The 16,092-nt window shown below is 37.8% G+C and overlaps 1 protein-coding gene across 4 annotated transcripts in view; it reads left to right on the plus strand.

The window, feature by feature from the left end:
- The window catches only part of LOC111870179, a 23,213-nt gene extending 7,736 nt beyond the window's left edge, over positions 1 to 15,477 (plus strand). For 3 of the 4 annotated variants that reach the window (XM_023862253.2, XM_023862251.2, XM_023862252.2), the window contains exons 4-10: positions 2,247 to 2,355; positions 2,556 to 2,701; positions 3,966 to 4,935; positions 6,010 to 6,087; positions 9,881 to 9,964; positions 11,434 to 11,557; positions 15,215 to 15,477. In XM_023862253.2, coding sequence (XP_023718021.1) covers positions 2,247 to 2,355; positions 2,556 to 2,701; positions 3,966 to 4,935; positions 6,010 to 6,087; positions 9,881 to 9,964; positions 11,434 to 11,557; positions 15,215 to 15,282 — 1,579 coding nt within the window. In that variant the 3' untranslated portion in view covers positions 15,283 to 15,477. The remainder of the gene's footprint in view (positions 1 to 2,246; positions 2,356 to 2,555; positions 2,702 to 3,965; positions 4,936 to 6,009; positions 6,088 to 9,880; positions 9,965 to 11,433; positions 11,558 to 15,214) is intronic. The other variant, XM_023862254.2, reaches the window with a different exon arrangement.
- Positions 15,478 to 16,092: the final 615 nt, after the last annotated feature.

Consider the following 16,092-nt stretch of genomic DNA (forward strand, 5'->3'; position numbering starts at 1 on the left):
AATTATCATCCTGTCTTCACTATATGGTCTTGGTACTGACAATGTCATTAAATAGTCAACTTGAAAAACGTTATTTTTAGGTTGTGTTTATGTTACTTATGTTGACTATTGCATAAAAGCTTCCACTGGAGGCAGTCTGCCCACATTTCCAAACCTTAAACTTTATCCCAATACATCCTTCTCATTATGAGACCTCTCACTTTTCCCATCAAACGATATCTTATTTGTAACACTTGTTCTTATTTGTCCATTTATAATTTTGGTGCTTCTTTAGATTTCTACAGTTTCCAAGCCTGTAACATGTTGATCATATAAATAACTTTTTAATTTTAGCGTAATTTTTGTCACATAGTGTGTGTGACTATAGATGAGGTTGAATTGGTGAATAGATTTATTGACCTTTTACAGGTCATAACTACAAATATATGTAATACTATCACTATTTCCACACTTTACAGTTCACTAGAACACATAGTCTAGTGTTCTCTGTCTGTTACTGGACGTTTCCTGGTAACGGCTCCAACAATGGACCATATAGAAAACACAGTGTATTGTTGCATGTGTGTATGTTGTGGGCATTACCTAGCAGCAGCTGCTGTTTACAGTCATTGCTTAGCAACATGTCTATATTCTTCATTGCTCCCTTTTTAATGCTCTTCACCCTGAATGGGACCCACCATTGCCCTAGGTCCATTTCTTCACCTTTTGGCGGTGCCCTGCAGCTAGATGCTGGTCCCTATTCTGCTTCTTTAGTGCTCAAACAGTTTTCACTGTTACCTGTTCCATAGAGACTTCCTGAAGCTCCAACTAGGACTCTTATTTCTTCTGGATTTGCCTCCAAATCTCTGGCCTCTGTCTTTCCTAGACAGGTTTCCATTTTCTGTAGCTGGTAGTAAATCCTTGCCATTGTCCTTTCATGATGGGCATCTAACTTGGTCAGCATTTATTCTTTTAGGAGTTATTGGCCAGCTGTCATTACCCTTAGAGAGGTGTCCATTTTTTCATGGTGAGAGATCGCCATTTCCTGCATGGCAGCTACCTTGGCCAGGAGGTGTTCCATCATCTGTTCTGTGATTTGTTCCATTTCTCTAGTGTGGTGGTATAACAATCAAGAACCAGTGCAGTGTCCAATGTGACCACTTCTGACACCAGTTGTCACATAGTATGTGTGACTATAGATGAGGTTTGAGTTGGTGAATAGATTTATTGACCACTTATACACACAACTTGGAACTACAAGCAGTTACAGTGCCATCGTTAATCTCCACACTTTACAGTTCACTAGAGCAGTGGTTCTCAACCTTTGTCAGACCGTGGTCCGGTAAATTCTTTTTTCTATAAGATGAGGGTCTGGTATAATTGATGCCAGCACCTGGTACTGGGCTGTGGCCTGGCAGTTGAGAAACACTGCACTAGAGCACACAGTGTAGTGTTCCTGGTAATGGCTCCAACAGTGGCTGTTCCTCTGCCTCTGGCTCAAGTTCCCTCTTCACAGATTCCCTTACTGAACTCACTTTCCACTGACTATGTTCCAGACCTCCCGGTCATAACTTCTTGACACAGACCACATACAAAACAATAGCAACAGCCGCTGTTTACAGAGTCATCACTTAGCAGTGGGTCTATACACCACATTATTGTGGCTTTTGCTGTTTTCTTTTGTTATCTCATAATGGAAGACATTTTTTTTTTTCATTGGCGCTACAACCCTCATTTGGGCCTAGGCCTACCTCCATGAAACTCCCCCTTTCACTTCATTTTTTCTAGATCTTACACATACGGCAGGACTCCTTGGGCGGGTGATCAGCTCGTCGCAAGGCCTCTACCTGTACACAAACATAGAAAAACGCACACACACAAACTAAACATCCATGCCCTGAGTGGGATTCGAACCCATAATCCCGGCTTCCGAGCGAGCGAAAACAGTGTATGCCTTAGACCGCTCGGCTACTGTGACCGGCAATGGAAGACATAGTGCTTCTAATTATCAGAGATCATCCAGTGGTTTCTGCGGGGGGTATGATGTTCCTGATGGAAATTAAATCAATTCCACTATGAAATGTTTTGATAACATTTAGAATTTTTATAATTTCCCTTAGCCCTTTCATATAAGGAAAATGGGCTGTACATTGTTCTCTGAGGGAAAGTGGGATGTGCACCATGAAATTTTGAAATTGCTGCTTTTTGGAGTTTTAATTAGACAGCCTCATGAAAAAACTTGCTAATAATCTCTCTACATTTTTGAGGTTTGACTCTGCTGATGATGGTGACCAAGGAAGATCCTGGCAATTTTCAGATGGCACTGAGTCATCTGGGTTTGGCAACAGTGTTACCAGCTTCATGTCATGGTCTGATGTACGTATGAAAATCTTTGTTTTATATATGTGACAACTGTTTTCTTTGTCTTCTAATATTACTTGAATTTTACTTTAAGAACTGTAAAAAAAAATGTAGTTCAGAATGGTATTTGTGGACTGTATGAGACCAGACAAGGTTTTTATAAAACCTCAGATGGAATTGCAGCTATGTGAACAGTACTAATTTTTTTCTCATAGGATGTTGAAGTTGAAACAACAAGAACGGTACAAGAACTGATTGATGAGTTGGAGAGATGTTTTTATGGAGAAGAATCTTTGAATAAACTGAAGAAGGAAGTTGCAGAAGAGTGCTTTGATTGGAGAAGTAAATTCCCCCACTATAGGTATGTCATGTGTATCAGTGACTAATGTTGGGGTTTGGATTGGTAATTGGATTTATTAACCACCTACAGGTCATAACTTCAAATAATTATTACACTGTTGCTGATTTACACAATTACATTAATTGCACACTAATCTTCTTAGTCTGTTCCCGCTAGTCTTCACTATCCATTTCCTGGCAATGGATTTATAACATAGGTCTCACTAAATTACACGCTGCCGATATTGATGTACTACATCACATGTAAAATCACACACTAAGTCTTTTAATTCTTCTTCTGGCCATACTGTTGTTCCCCTGGAACTTTGGAACTCAAGTCAAGTCAATTCCCTCTCCTGTATTCTCTTGTATCCCCTTGGCACAGACCATGCACAGAAAGCACAGCCCTTCTATTGTTGCATGGCGAAGACCACACAGAAAACACGTGTCACATGTCAGACTGCTTAGAAAACATGGCTCCTCTGTTTCAATGCAGTTATTGCATTCATGTCTGTTTGCAGAATTGTTACCTAGCAACAGTTGTTGTATAGTCATTTATTTTATGGTCATTGCCTAGCAACAGGTCTACATGCCACAATTTAATATTGCAAGGACCATCCAATAAGAGAAACACAACTAATAATATATATACAAAGTAAACTAGTAATATGTAATCACCAAAATACCTGTAATACATCTTACCCAACTACCTACTACATGCTGCGTGAAATCGTTATATCCAGACGAACAAAACGAAGGGAATACCAGAAACATCAAGATAAAACAATGGAATACATTATCACTTAAAACCCATTGCTCTACCCACTGGTATCAACAGTATTGCACACCAAGACCCTTCCTAACAATATATGAACAACAACTGAGCTAAGTAATGTACCCACAAGTGCATACCTTGGTGATATATAAATTGCGATATAACAAAACACTTAACTTTTAAATATGTGATTTTAATTACATATAATATTAACAGTCAATGTCATGTTAATAGTGACATAAAATTGTATCTAATTCCAAATGAATTTTAATAGCAATACCATTTTTATGATTTTAAATTTTTATGTAAACTGTGATCACCTGAATGTGATGTAAGCAACTGAAACTAGTTGTGTTACTACAATGATAAATAACTATTATTTTGTTGTTATATATTATACATGTTATTTGTTGTGTTGATGGATATAAAGGCAATTTTAATTACATTAATACACAAGAGGATGTGAACATTGAAGTTCAATCTTAATGTTATTTTATCATTTCTGTCTCAGGGTGAGGGGTGCTGGAATAGATTTCAGTTCATTGCAGCTGCAGACACCCTACAAGAAGATACATGTTGATGACAAAGTGACATCAGATGAAGCAGTTTGTGTTGTGCTGGAGGATAATGGAGATAGTGAAGAAGAGGAAGTAATAGCAAGCCATGGATCATACCAGGAGAACCTGGAACCGAATGATGGGTGCAATAGGAATGATAATTCTAGACCAAACACTGCTGAAGGTAGCGCTGTGATGTGCTATACTAAGGATATATCTACAGAGAGCTTGCGGCAGAAAGTGAAGGACTGTGTTATGGAGCAGCTGTTTTCTCATGTGTGGTCAGAAGTTTCACGAAGTTTGGAACCACTGTTGCACCTTTACTCTGAAAATATATCGCAGCAAAGACCCAGTAATGCTGCATCGTTGCAGGGACAGAGAAGAATGAATACTCCAACACTTGCAGCTGCTGATATACCATTTATTCCTGTCTCAGATATTTGTGATTCTGAACTTAATTGCATGCTGAGTGTGTCTGCCAAATCCGTACGGTGTTCTGCAAGAAGGGCATTGGTTTCTCCAATGCTTGAACTAGGCCTTGAATGTGATGAGTCAGTTATGTCTCAGTTAGCCAGAACAGGAGTTTCTGTGGACCCTGTAAAACAGCCCAGGGAGTCCCAAATTGTCAGTTTACCCAAACCTTTGAGTTTACACTCTGCAAACCATGTGTTGGGCCCCACACCAACACTGGAGTCTCGAGGTTATCACAGCGCTGCTGATAGAAGGACATGGCCTATGTTAAACAGGAGGTTGAGTAGCATTACATCAGGTCGTGAGACGTTTCTGAGGCCTCTGGAGGAACAGCAGACAGTGGCTGCAAAAGTGACTACAACCTCGAGACAGGTGTCAGCACCTGCTTCCCCACCAAGCTGGTCCAGATATGTCACACTGCCACCTATCGACCGCTTGGATCCACGCATCAAGGTAGTACTGGAATGGAGTTTGTTCATATGGTAGGATGATCAGTGTCATAGTCTGTGCTTTCGACTCTCATAGTTTGCAGGTGGGAATAAAGTCTGCAGATGTCTTTCCCAATAATATTCTTTTATTATTATTTCAATAGTCATTCATATTACTGTGTGTTCTCCAAGATACACTATACTGAACAGGCTAGTGTAGAGGAAAAACTTTAGACTTGCATCAGTTATTGAGCTGTAATCCATCCCTCCATCAAATCAGACATTTACAGAATGGAGTCACCTGTCAAATAGTATCAAATATTAAGCAATAACATACAACATAACAATGGGCCTCGAAACACCATATGAGCTATTGTGTAAATAATATGTCCGTGTAAGTATTATATGTATTACGATTGCAACTACCAACTTCCAAGTACCATCGCATATACAATTTTTAACTATACTTTTGACTATGTAATTGATCAATTAAGATTTTAACTTTTATTTTAATTTATATTTATATTCACTCACGTCATTATATACCATTGTATATACTTGGAAGTTTAGCACTGTGACTTATATTTAACATAGGCACAATAGATCACTGTGGTCATGGTGCAAGGGCCAAAAAGACCCACCCCTTATACATTCATTCATTTATTTAACATGCAATTCAATAACGAAAGTTTTAATGTATTTGCCTGATGATGGCCTTATAGAAGGCTGAAACATGTAGCAAAGCTATCTTCTAGAGCTGCTTACAAGTGTTATTGATGTTGTGTTGTGACGGTTTTCAGTAAGAAATAATATACAGAATTGTATGTATGTGTGAGGGCTTTCATACTAGAGTGACAGGAGCTAGGAATTTTATACATGCATGCCATACTTCACTCAGTCTTATTATTCTTTATGTGCTGATATCCTCTTTTTATGAATCATAATCTCCAGGTTTGATACATACAACAACACACTACACATGGAAGAAAAATACAGGAAATGTTCATAATAGCATTTGAACATTGTGTGTTACATGTTGATAAGTTGTGTATTTCTTTAGTGACTTCTCTGATACACACCTGTATTATGTCCATTACAGGGTTTGAGTTCACTACATGAACCCAAGATTAGGAGCTTTGAAGTTAGCCCAAAGTCTAGAACATCTGCAAAGCAGAAGGTAAAGGATGCTTTTACTTAATGTTATATTTAAGCACCCTGTTGCATTGATTGGTTACTTAGTATTCATTTTCATTCTTATGAATACAACTGTTTTAACCCTGAGGTGACGAATGGCATTTAAAGTAAACCTGACTGGGAGGATGGAGGATATTTAAATTTTCTTACCAGAAATGCACAACTTTTATAAATTTGCTGTGAAAGCAAAGAAAATTGGAATTTCAAAGCAAAAATTATCAACATATTCAGAAAAGAAAGTAGTTTTAGATTTTATAAACAGCACGGCGATATTTCTTAATTCTTAATTCTTTTATTTACATCCATAACTGTAAAATATACAGTCGGATAAAGTCAAAGAGAATTTCAATGTTTTCGTCTGAAGATCACAATTATTTTTTGAAATACGGCGTAAAATTTTAGAAATACAGAATTTAAAACTGGAAACAAACACTGTGCTCTGTATAAAACATAACTTTTCTATTAAATACTCTACTTTTAATTAATCATGCAGAATTACCTTAGAAATTAAGTTGTGTGTGATAGGCTTCAAAACATCTGTCCACACAAAGCCCGACATCACAATCCTGACAGTGAAATCTCGAGTCACTCCTCCGTCCATGTTTGCTGCATACCACACACCTCCGTGGCATTGATTTCTTTCCAGAAAGAGCAACCCTTTGANAGCAACCCTTTCAATGAAATGTCTTTCATGTAACCTTGGTATGACATTTTGTTCCACCCGGCCACTTCGCACTTTCTGCTCCGTATTGGTGAACTGTTATGGACTGGCATATGCACACGCTCTTATTTGTTTACTAGCCCAGAACAAAGCCCCATTCATTCTGCAGTCAAAGCTATGTGATTATCTGAGTGCCGTATCAGTTTTCACCAAGCTAATCGAAGTAGGTATGTGTGTAGGAACAATAATCACGACTCTAAACACAGCCTGAATATATTTCCTCTGTACAGGTTGTATGGACATTTTAGCAAACATAGGCTTCAAAGACCGTACATGTATTTATGTCAAAAGTTACATCTACATTTCATGTACAATGCTAAGTAATTCAATTTTTGCTGGAAAACACACACAGTCTTCAATTGAAGTCAGAATTAGAGAGTCTGTGTTGCTGCATATATGCAGCAATCAGCGACATTTAAAAAACCAGCCACACTGCATATAAGTGGCGATCGTCATGAAATGGTTAATTAAATGTTTCACTGACTGCATACTTATTGCTGGACTGTCTTATTTCATTCACTTGTTTTGTTATTCATACTGTCACTAATCCTGGTAACATGACAAGTAATTAATGGGTTCTGGATTAGAAGAATCGATTTACTGGATAGTCACCAGGCGAGACTACAGTTAGTTGTAACACAGTCTTACTGTAACTATAACACTTCATAACTATATGAACAATTATAACACTNGACTTCACTTCTGACTTCCGACTTCTCCTCCTCCTCCTCCTCCTCCTCCTCTTCCTATATTCTGCCTTCTATTATTTGGTTCTCTCCCTAAGGTAGGTTCTGGTTGAACTGTATGGAGATCACCTCCTTCAACAGTAGAGTTATTGCGTTCTTCGCTGTTACTATGCTTTGGAGGTTTGTTGCCATGTGAATGGAAGCATTGCTTCTTCAGTTGTATCTGTTGCTGTGGAAATGTGATTACCTAACCGTTGTCTAGGAATGGACACCTATCTCTGCCTCCACTATTGTGCTTTTTAGGCATAATGTCACAGTACTACATGTTTCAATCTGGCCTGGCCTTCCTCAGGTATATCTGATATTGTAAGTTGTTTCATTATATTGACTCCCTATCAAGGAACTCTACAATTACAATTAATTGAAGGTTGAAAGTTGAAAAATAATTAAAATATGCTTAAAATTGAAGTGGATGAGAATTTAAGTTTTTTTATTTTGAGGATGAACAATATGATGTCTCTGGGTGTCTGATGTATTTTTTAGCCTACTTTCATAAGTAGGCTTACACGGTCATCTTCCTGTCCAGGTCCCCCTCATACTGCTGCTAGGCATGGTGTCTCCTCTTTGACAACAGGAGGGTTGGCCTTTCAGTGTTAGCACTCTGAGCGGAGCAGACCTTGTCCTCTCCTTTCTCTCACACAGAGACAGGATATTGTTTGTATTGAACATCTACATAATATATCAAACTGGACTGGGGAAAGAACACAAAGCATAACAACCAAACGATTTTTGTTCTGCCCTAAACATTTACATGTTTTAGAAATAATGGGGTCTCCTCTTCGACAAGAGGAGATTTCAGCCTTTCAGTGCTGGCTTGTGACTGAGCAGAGCAGTGGAACTCCTGCCTTTCAGTTAGAAACAATATTGTCCATTTTGAACATGTGCCTAATACATCAGGGCAGACTGAGGAGAGAACACTTAGTAAGTAAAAAAGTCAAGGTATCCCTGTAACAGACTATGGAGGTCCATAGGGTTGTGAGATGTTGAGGTTCCCACATTTTCTAGACAATCAGCTCATAGATGGCAGCAAGGTTGTCTGCCTTATGTGCCGGCCACCCTTTACCCCCAAGAATATTCCTGGTACTCATTTCTTTTAGAGGCTTAGTTGACTCCAGGGCCATAGTGCAGCTGGAACGAATAGGTCAATTGAAAAAATCCAGTGACCTCATCAGGACTAGAACCTGTGACCTTCCGGCTTGTAGCATAGTGCCTCAACCAAGTACGGTACCACGTGCCCCAAGAACACTTAGTATCACACCCAAAAGACAAAGGAGACGGCCACTGCTAGGCAACAGCAGTAAACACATTACTGCCATTGCTAGGCGATGACCTTTATATTATTGTGTATGAATAGGCAATTAAAAATGTTTTTAACCTGCTTTACCTATTTTGAAAAAGGAAAATAAAAGTAGGCTCATGAGATCACCTTGTTCTGTATCTGTGTGAATATCCCCTCCCTGTCATTGCTAGGCAGTGGCCTGATAAACACGTTCCTGTGGCCACAAATACATATAACAAAAGAATTGTTGGATGTGTCATTTTCATTGTGGTGCCTGTCATATCAAAGGAAAGTAGGCTCTTCCTCCCAGAACTTCTTGTCATTGCTGGTGTGTCTTGCATGTTAATGTTTATGACAGCAGATGAAACTGTCCTTTGTAGGTTGTGACTGATGTACTTTGTTATATGCAGATTTTTTGTGCAGTTATGTTTTTACTGGCCTAGGCTTATCAGATGTGATGTCTCTAGTTGGTGAATGAAGACTTCAAGCATTATAGACGACAAATGCATCATAATGCACATCCTTAAAAAAAGAATTTTTATCCTTTTCAGTTTTAATATTTTAATTCATTTTTAATTTCCAAGTTTCCTTTAATTTTAATTGGTGCTATCTTTGATAGGGAGTTGATACAGTGAAACTTCTTGCAACATGAAGACATACCTAAGGATGGTCATATAAGGCCACAACATGATGTGTAATTAATGAAACAGTTGTGATATATGACAAATGCGGTAATAACCACGAAGCCATTGAAACATTTATGAAAGTTGCAGGAATAAGACTGCAAATAAATACCAAGTAATGTGCTTTTACTTTTTGGTAGAGGGAGTGTAGGATACCATATCTCTTATATACTGAAATTCCATGGTACAGACCCTTCCTTCAGCATTTGGCAGTTGCTCAGCAAATATATATATATATTTTTTTCATAGAGTCTGAAATTTCATTATTAATAACTCATAAACATGCCATCAGACCTGATCCTGAGTCAGTGGAACAGTCCTCAAGGTTCACATCTATTTTCTGGCAGTTACAGGGCCTTGATTCAACACATATATCCAAGACCAGGAGCCCTAAAGCCAGCCCAAAATCCAAAATTTCATCTAGAACGAAGGTAATGTATATCTGTAACACAGAAGTTTGTTTTGTGTTTACCAGGGAATAAATATCTTGGGGCTAGGAAGAATAGGCTGAGAACAATTAGGAAAGTATTTTTTTTATTTTAAATTTATATTTTATATTCACTCATATCATTTTATACCATTGTATATGCTTAGAAGTTTAGTACTGTATCCTATATTTGACATGCAGTTCAATAACGAAAAGTTTAATGTATTTGCCTGATGATGGCCGTTAAAGGCCGAAACATGTAGCAAAAGTATCTCCTAGAGTTACTTACACGTATTATTGATTGTTGTGTTACGACGGTTTTCAGTANAAGACATAATAATCAATTTATTGTTCATTTGCTGTATATAACACAGCTTCCATTTTTATGTAGAAAATGCCCATAGACCCACTGACAAGCTGACTTTACAAATCCATATTTTCTGACTTTTGGTTAATTATTCTGCCATAGCATTTGCTCATCTCTGTACAGTTACCTCACTCTAAGGCATGCAGAAATTATGTATTGGACATAAAAGACATGTTTAATTTATCGTTTACAGTGTTGGATATATATTTGAGTTAAATAAAAATGTTGTGGCTGAAACTTGGGGTGGGCACTAAAATGCTTGTGCATCTTCATGAGAAGCGTCTGTTATTGTTACCCAATTTTCACCAAAATTGGAAAGTGGTGAAGAATTTAAGTAACACTCTTCAATATAAAATTTCTTGAAAAACAGTTGTGCAGTTCTTGTATTGTTACATGTGGACAGACAGGCAGACAGGCATGGCAAAGCTAAGAGCCTTTTTTTTTTTTTTTTTTTTTTTNTTTTCATTTTGAATGTAGGAGAAATTAATAATGCCTTATGGACATATTTGTCTTTCTCCTTCCCTACCAGCTCCTTCCCCCCACTCTTCCTTTTTGCTTGTTACTTCTTGAATTTCTAAAACTCCTGTCAGATTTAGTTGAAATTTTATGTTGGAGGCTTTATGAAAGTCTTAGTGATATTAATAGGTTTGGTGTAACAGGCTGTGGCAAAAAGTCTGTATTATGTTTTTCTTTATTGCATTGAATATGCACAGAATAAAGAATGTTTTAGACAAAATTATGGGTATTAACAATATAAACATTTCATAATGTGCACATATTTTTGTAGTATAAGCTTGTTACAAGAACTTTGACACAGTTTTATTTTAGTGCAAATAATTCATATGACTGCCATAAATGTGTATCATTCCACTGTTATTTGTTATTGAGCTTCCTAGTTTTGGAAATCACTGGATTTTATAAGATACGGGTACATGTGAGTTTGGATTAAATTTTACATTGCAAACTACAGTCATAAATGGAGAATACTCTGGAATATGCTTTACTTTGTAATTGTCCTGCTCGTGAACTTAAGCAAAATAACATTTATGTATAGGTAAACTTAAATTGTGGATCCTTGCCATTTTATTGATTGGTTAATATTTCAGATATCACTTTTGCCAGCTGGTTCATCAGGTCCAATCAGTATCCAGGGAATTGGACTTCCAAAAACTGACATTGCGAAACAGATGCTGGAGATACACGAGGACTTGAGTTTTGAGAAGAAGAATGGTGAGGAGCTGAAATCATATGCAGACTTATTTCATTGTGGACTTGAAATTTTTTCAGCTTGTTTCCCTCTACAGTCAGTAAAGGCACTCTTGTTCCTGTGCACCATGCAACAAAGACAGCAGTATGTAGGGAGATGAAGCTTGTATGTTTTCAGACCTTGGTACTGATTGTAGATGTCTGCTTATTCTCCACTCTTCATCCCCCAGTGAGAGGGTTTCTGTTATCTTATACATACAGGAGCATGGATAAAATAATGAAAAACGAAGAAACTGAGCAATAGAATTTGTGTTGGATACATCGGAATAACTTCAATTGGAAACACTGAATGCTCTTCTTCTGTTTTTTTACACACTATAGTGTTCGTATCAGTGCATTAGTGGTTTTGTTGAGTGACAGTCCATGTGAAAGAATCAGGAAATTGGAGACTTGTCCGATTTTGAAAGGGCATCAATCTTTGGTGACAAAAACTTCCACATTATTAGGTGTATGGGCAGTGACAATTTCTAAGGCCATGTCAGCATACACGAATTATGGGAAGACAACATCAGCAACGAGGAACAGTGGGTGAAAATTGTCATTCACAGAAAGAGATCATCGTACATTGAGAAGGCATGTTTCAGAAAATCACAGCAATACTGCACCACAGATGACAGGACAGCAGAACTGGATATTCATCTTGAAGATCCTCTATCGACAAAAACTATTTGACGTGAGCTTCCAGCATCCATGGAACGGCTGCAATTGCTAAACCTCAGATTATTGAAAGAATTGCTCAGATTCATAAACAATGGTGTCACGACCATAAAACATGGACATCAGACAACTGGAAATACACAAGTGATATGGTGAAATGAGTCATCCTTCACACTGTTCCATACATCATGAAGAGTTTATGTTTTGAGAATACCCAAGAAAGCCTACAATCTGAAATGAATGTTTCCAGTAGTGAAACACAGTGGAGGTTCTGTGATGGTTTGGGCTTTGTTGGTCCTACTATTATCCTTCGTGGCCAAAATACTGCAAGAAAGTATGTGGAGAGGTTGGGTAATCAGGTGCATCAATCCCATGATTCAGATGTTATTTCTGAATGATACAGTTTTCCAAGACAACAATACCCCCATTCACGCAGCTGGAACTGTTCAGCTGTGGTTTGAAGAGCATGAAGGTGAACTTCAACATCTTTCCTGGCCAGCACAATCACCAGATCTGAACATCATTGAATGACTCTGGTTAGTTTTGGAGACTAGTGTGAAGAACAGATTCCCACTTCCAACATCTCTAAAGCAACATGAAGTTGTTCTTCGAGAAGAATGGTATAATATTCCACTAGAGACTGTTCAACACTTGTACAAGTCTGTCCGAAGAAGCTTTATGGTTGTGTTGAAGGCAAATGGTGGTCCAGCACAAAATTAATAAATAAATGTGTACAGTACGTTGTATCTCTAGTGTTTCCATTATTTTTTTCAACCGCTGTAAATCTAGAAGAGGGTAATAAAATTTACCTGGAATGTGAACAGTTCTGTTAAAACAGTTTGTTTAGTTATCATTGTAGTGGAACGCCCATTTACTGTTCCCTGATTTAAGGTTTTCTCTCATTTAGTGTTCAGTTATTATGGTCCAAAGTCGGTATGTCATTAAATTATCCCCATTTAAGGTTTTCTTAGGTTTAGTGTTCAAATTCACTTCTCTTGAAATAAATGTCAAGTAGGGGGTTCACTGTGCATTACACAGTTTTCAGTAACTCAGTTTAAAACAGCCATTGCCATTTCTGTGCTGAAATCTGCATCATTTGGTCTTGCAAATATCTTCAAAGAGTGTGTGTGTGGGGGGGGGGGATGGCCTAGTGCCATGCAGTGTAAAATTCTGAAAGTCCATATTGCAGTAGAATTTTTGTTCAGATTATCTTAACCAAAATTAAAACTAAGAACACTATGACTGAATTTTTCAGTTTTGATAAATGTTGCAGTTACTTACATAAAATGTGGGGCTGCCCCATAGCTCAAGCGGTTAGTCGCTGGCTTCCCATCGTGGCGGCCCGGGTCTGGTCAGGTGGGATTTGTGGTGGACAAAGTGGCACCTTCAAGTACTTTGGTTTCCCCTGCCAATCTTCATTCCTCCAATTGCTCCACAATCACCCTCACCTATCATCTGGGGCTGGTAGAATAGGCCAGAAATGGCCACAGTACAAGGGACTTAGTCCCACCCTACTAGCAATAAAAAAATACATAAAGTTTGACACATTTTCTTCTGAGTACCACACAGGAAATTTTAAGTTTTGGAAATTTATCATGATCTGTTTGTAGAGATTAATTTGATATTATTAAAGTATAAACACACAATGAACCTTTGAGAGTATGTTCCGGAATGGAAACCTACCTTTATTGGGTTTAATTCTGCCAATTTAATTGTGGGGTGTGGGTGTTCTGATGTGCCCTTTGAAACCTTTTCTCTCTTAATGCCAACCTAACCTTGAGGATGCATGACTGCTGACTGCTGAACAAAAACAAGGTCGCGTGGACGCATGCTGTGCTTTGAAAGAAGGGTCCCGAAATGATCAAAACTTTTTTTCAGCGTTTTGCTGATGTTGCTGAGGTGAAGGAAAAAAACGACGGAGGCGCTGTCAAGCATCTCAAAAGATGAATTTAGACAATGTTTTGAATAATGGAATAAAAGACTAGACAAGTGTATTAGTGTAAGTGGAGAGTACTTTGAAGGGTATTGAAAGTTTGTGCTTAAAATTTGAATAAATAAGTTTAAAAAAAAATAAGTTCGGTTTCTTTTGGGTACCCCCTCGTATGCTTAGTAAAGAGAAAGTTATTGCAATAGAATATAGGCTGCAGTATTCACCTCAGCAGTCACTGAGATATGTTGCACAAAAGACTTGCATTTTAAAACAAGCAGCAGCAAAGTGGCAAAGTTGCTTGATCTTTGGTCATATGAGACAAAATTCTGTAAATTATATATAAAGAACTTCTTTATGTCAACCTTGATGTGTGCATATATGGTGGCAACTTATTCAGAACCTCTTTTATTCTAGTTAACTTGCTCTTATGGAGTAGTTGTTGGCTTGTATAGCTGGTAGTGCTCAGCCAAAGGTACACTTTTGTTTGCTGGTAGTTGGAAAGTGACAGAATCGAATGACTTATTTCTAGTGTAAAAGTAAAAAGTAAAGGTATCCTTGTAACAGGCCGCGGAGGCCCATAGGGTTGTGATACGTTGAGGCTCCCACATTTTCTAGACAATCAGCTCGTAGATGGCGGTAAGGTTGTCAGCCTTACGTGCCAGCTGCCCTTTACCCCCAAGAATATTTCTGGTACTCATTTCTGTTAGAGGCTGAGTTGACCCCAGGGCCTAAGTGTGGCTGAATAGATTAGGTAAATTGAAAATATCCACCTCATCCTGATTCGATCCTGCATGTAGCATAGTGCCTCAACCAACTACATGTTCAGTTTAATTCACTTTGTGTCATGGATGAAATTCATTGATGAGTACCTGTTAAGTTGACTATAAAAGTGAAAGTCATTCCTTCTGCTTCATCGAATATTACGTTTTTATGCATAATGTACCCTCCTCTTTTCATGATACATATGTCTCTTCTTTTCATATGTAGAGCATGTCAGATGATGTTTGTAATTCTGAATTTCTGTGTTCTTTAAGGCATAATGTCAAGTGCAAAAGATAGAAGATGCAAGTGGAATTTGAGAGATCACAGCCATGTGAATTGACATGTACCTTCTGGAAGGTATGCTGTTCATAGGGTGCTACAAAACTCCTAGCAGATGCTAATTTCATCAGATTGATGAGATGTATTTTTGTGAAGACTTTTTCTATGATGAACAGTGATGAAGTGAAAAGAAAAGTATACATTTTAATACTTAATTTGTAAAATGTGTTGTATACAAGATAAATAAATTATTGAACATGCTTGTTTATTTCCTAGTATTTGTTGTTCTGTGCTACCTGAGCAAGGAACATGGTGACATAGTTTCAGAACTCTTCTCTGTTGATTGGTGATATAAGTTGAAAAGCTGAACAGACTCTATATGAAACCTTTCCTTGTTTTCCTTAATCCTTTTGCAGCCTATGTAGTGATGTCAGTGTTAACATCAAAATCAGCATTCTCTGACCAGTTGTTTACTAGACATTAAAACGAATGACTGTATTGATGATGGGAATTGTCTTCTAGGTGATGATTTACATTTACAGCTTCTGTATGTAACAGGAGACTGTTTATGACTGTGTGTGTGTTATCTCAGTATGTAGCAGTCTTCACATACGTAAGCGACCGCTTAATTCTCTGAACTGTACCATTCAAAGGACAAAGATGTAACTTTATGCACTGTCTTATTGGAAATAAGCAGGATCTAATGGTATGGAAGGGATAAAAGGATGGAAGGAAGGGAATCTAAGTTGCAGATATTAAAGAATAGTTCCCCTCTTGAATTCAGTGAGCTTTGTCACTAATTAATGTATGCTATTTAAGAGATAACATAAATTGAATGTAAAATTGAAATTGAAAGAAATTACTCTTCCAA

Source organism: Cryptotermes secundus, unplaced genomic scaffold, assembly GCF_002891405.2.
Source record: "Cryptotermes secundus unplaced genomic scaffold, Csec_1.0 scaffold779, whole genome shotgun sequence".
Taxonomy (NCBI): Eukaryota; Metazoa; Arthropoda; class Insecta; order Blattodea; family Kalotermitidae; genus Cryptotermes; species Cryptotermes secundus.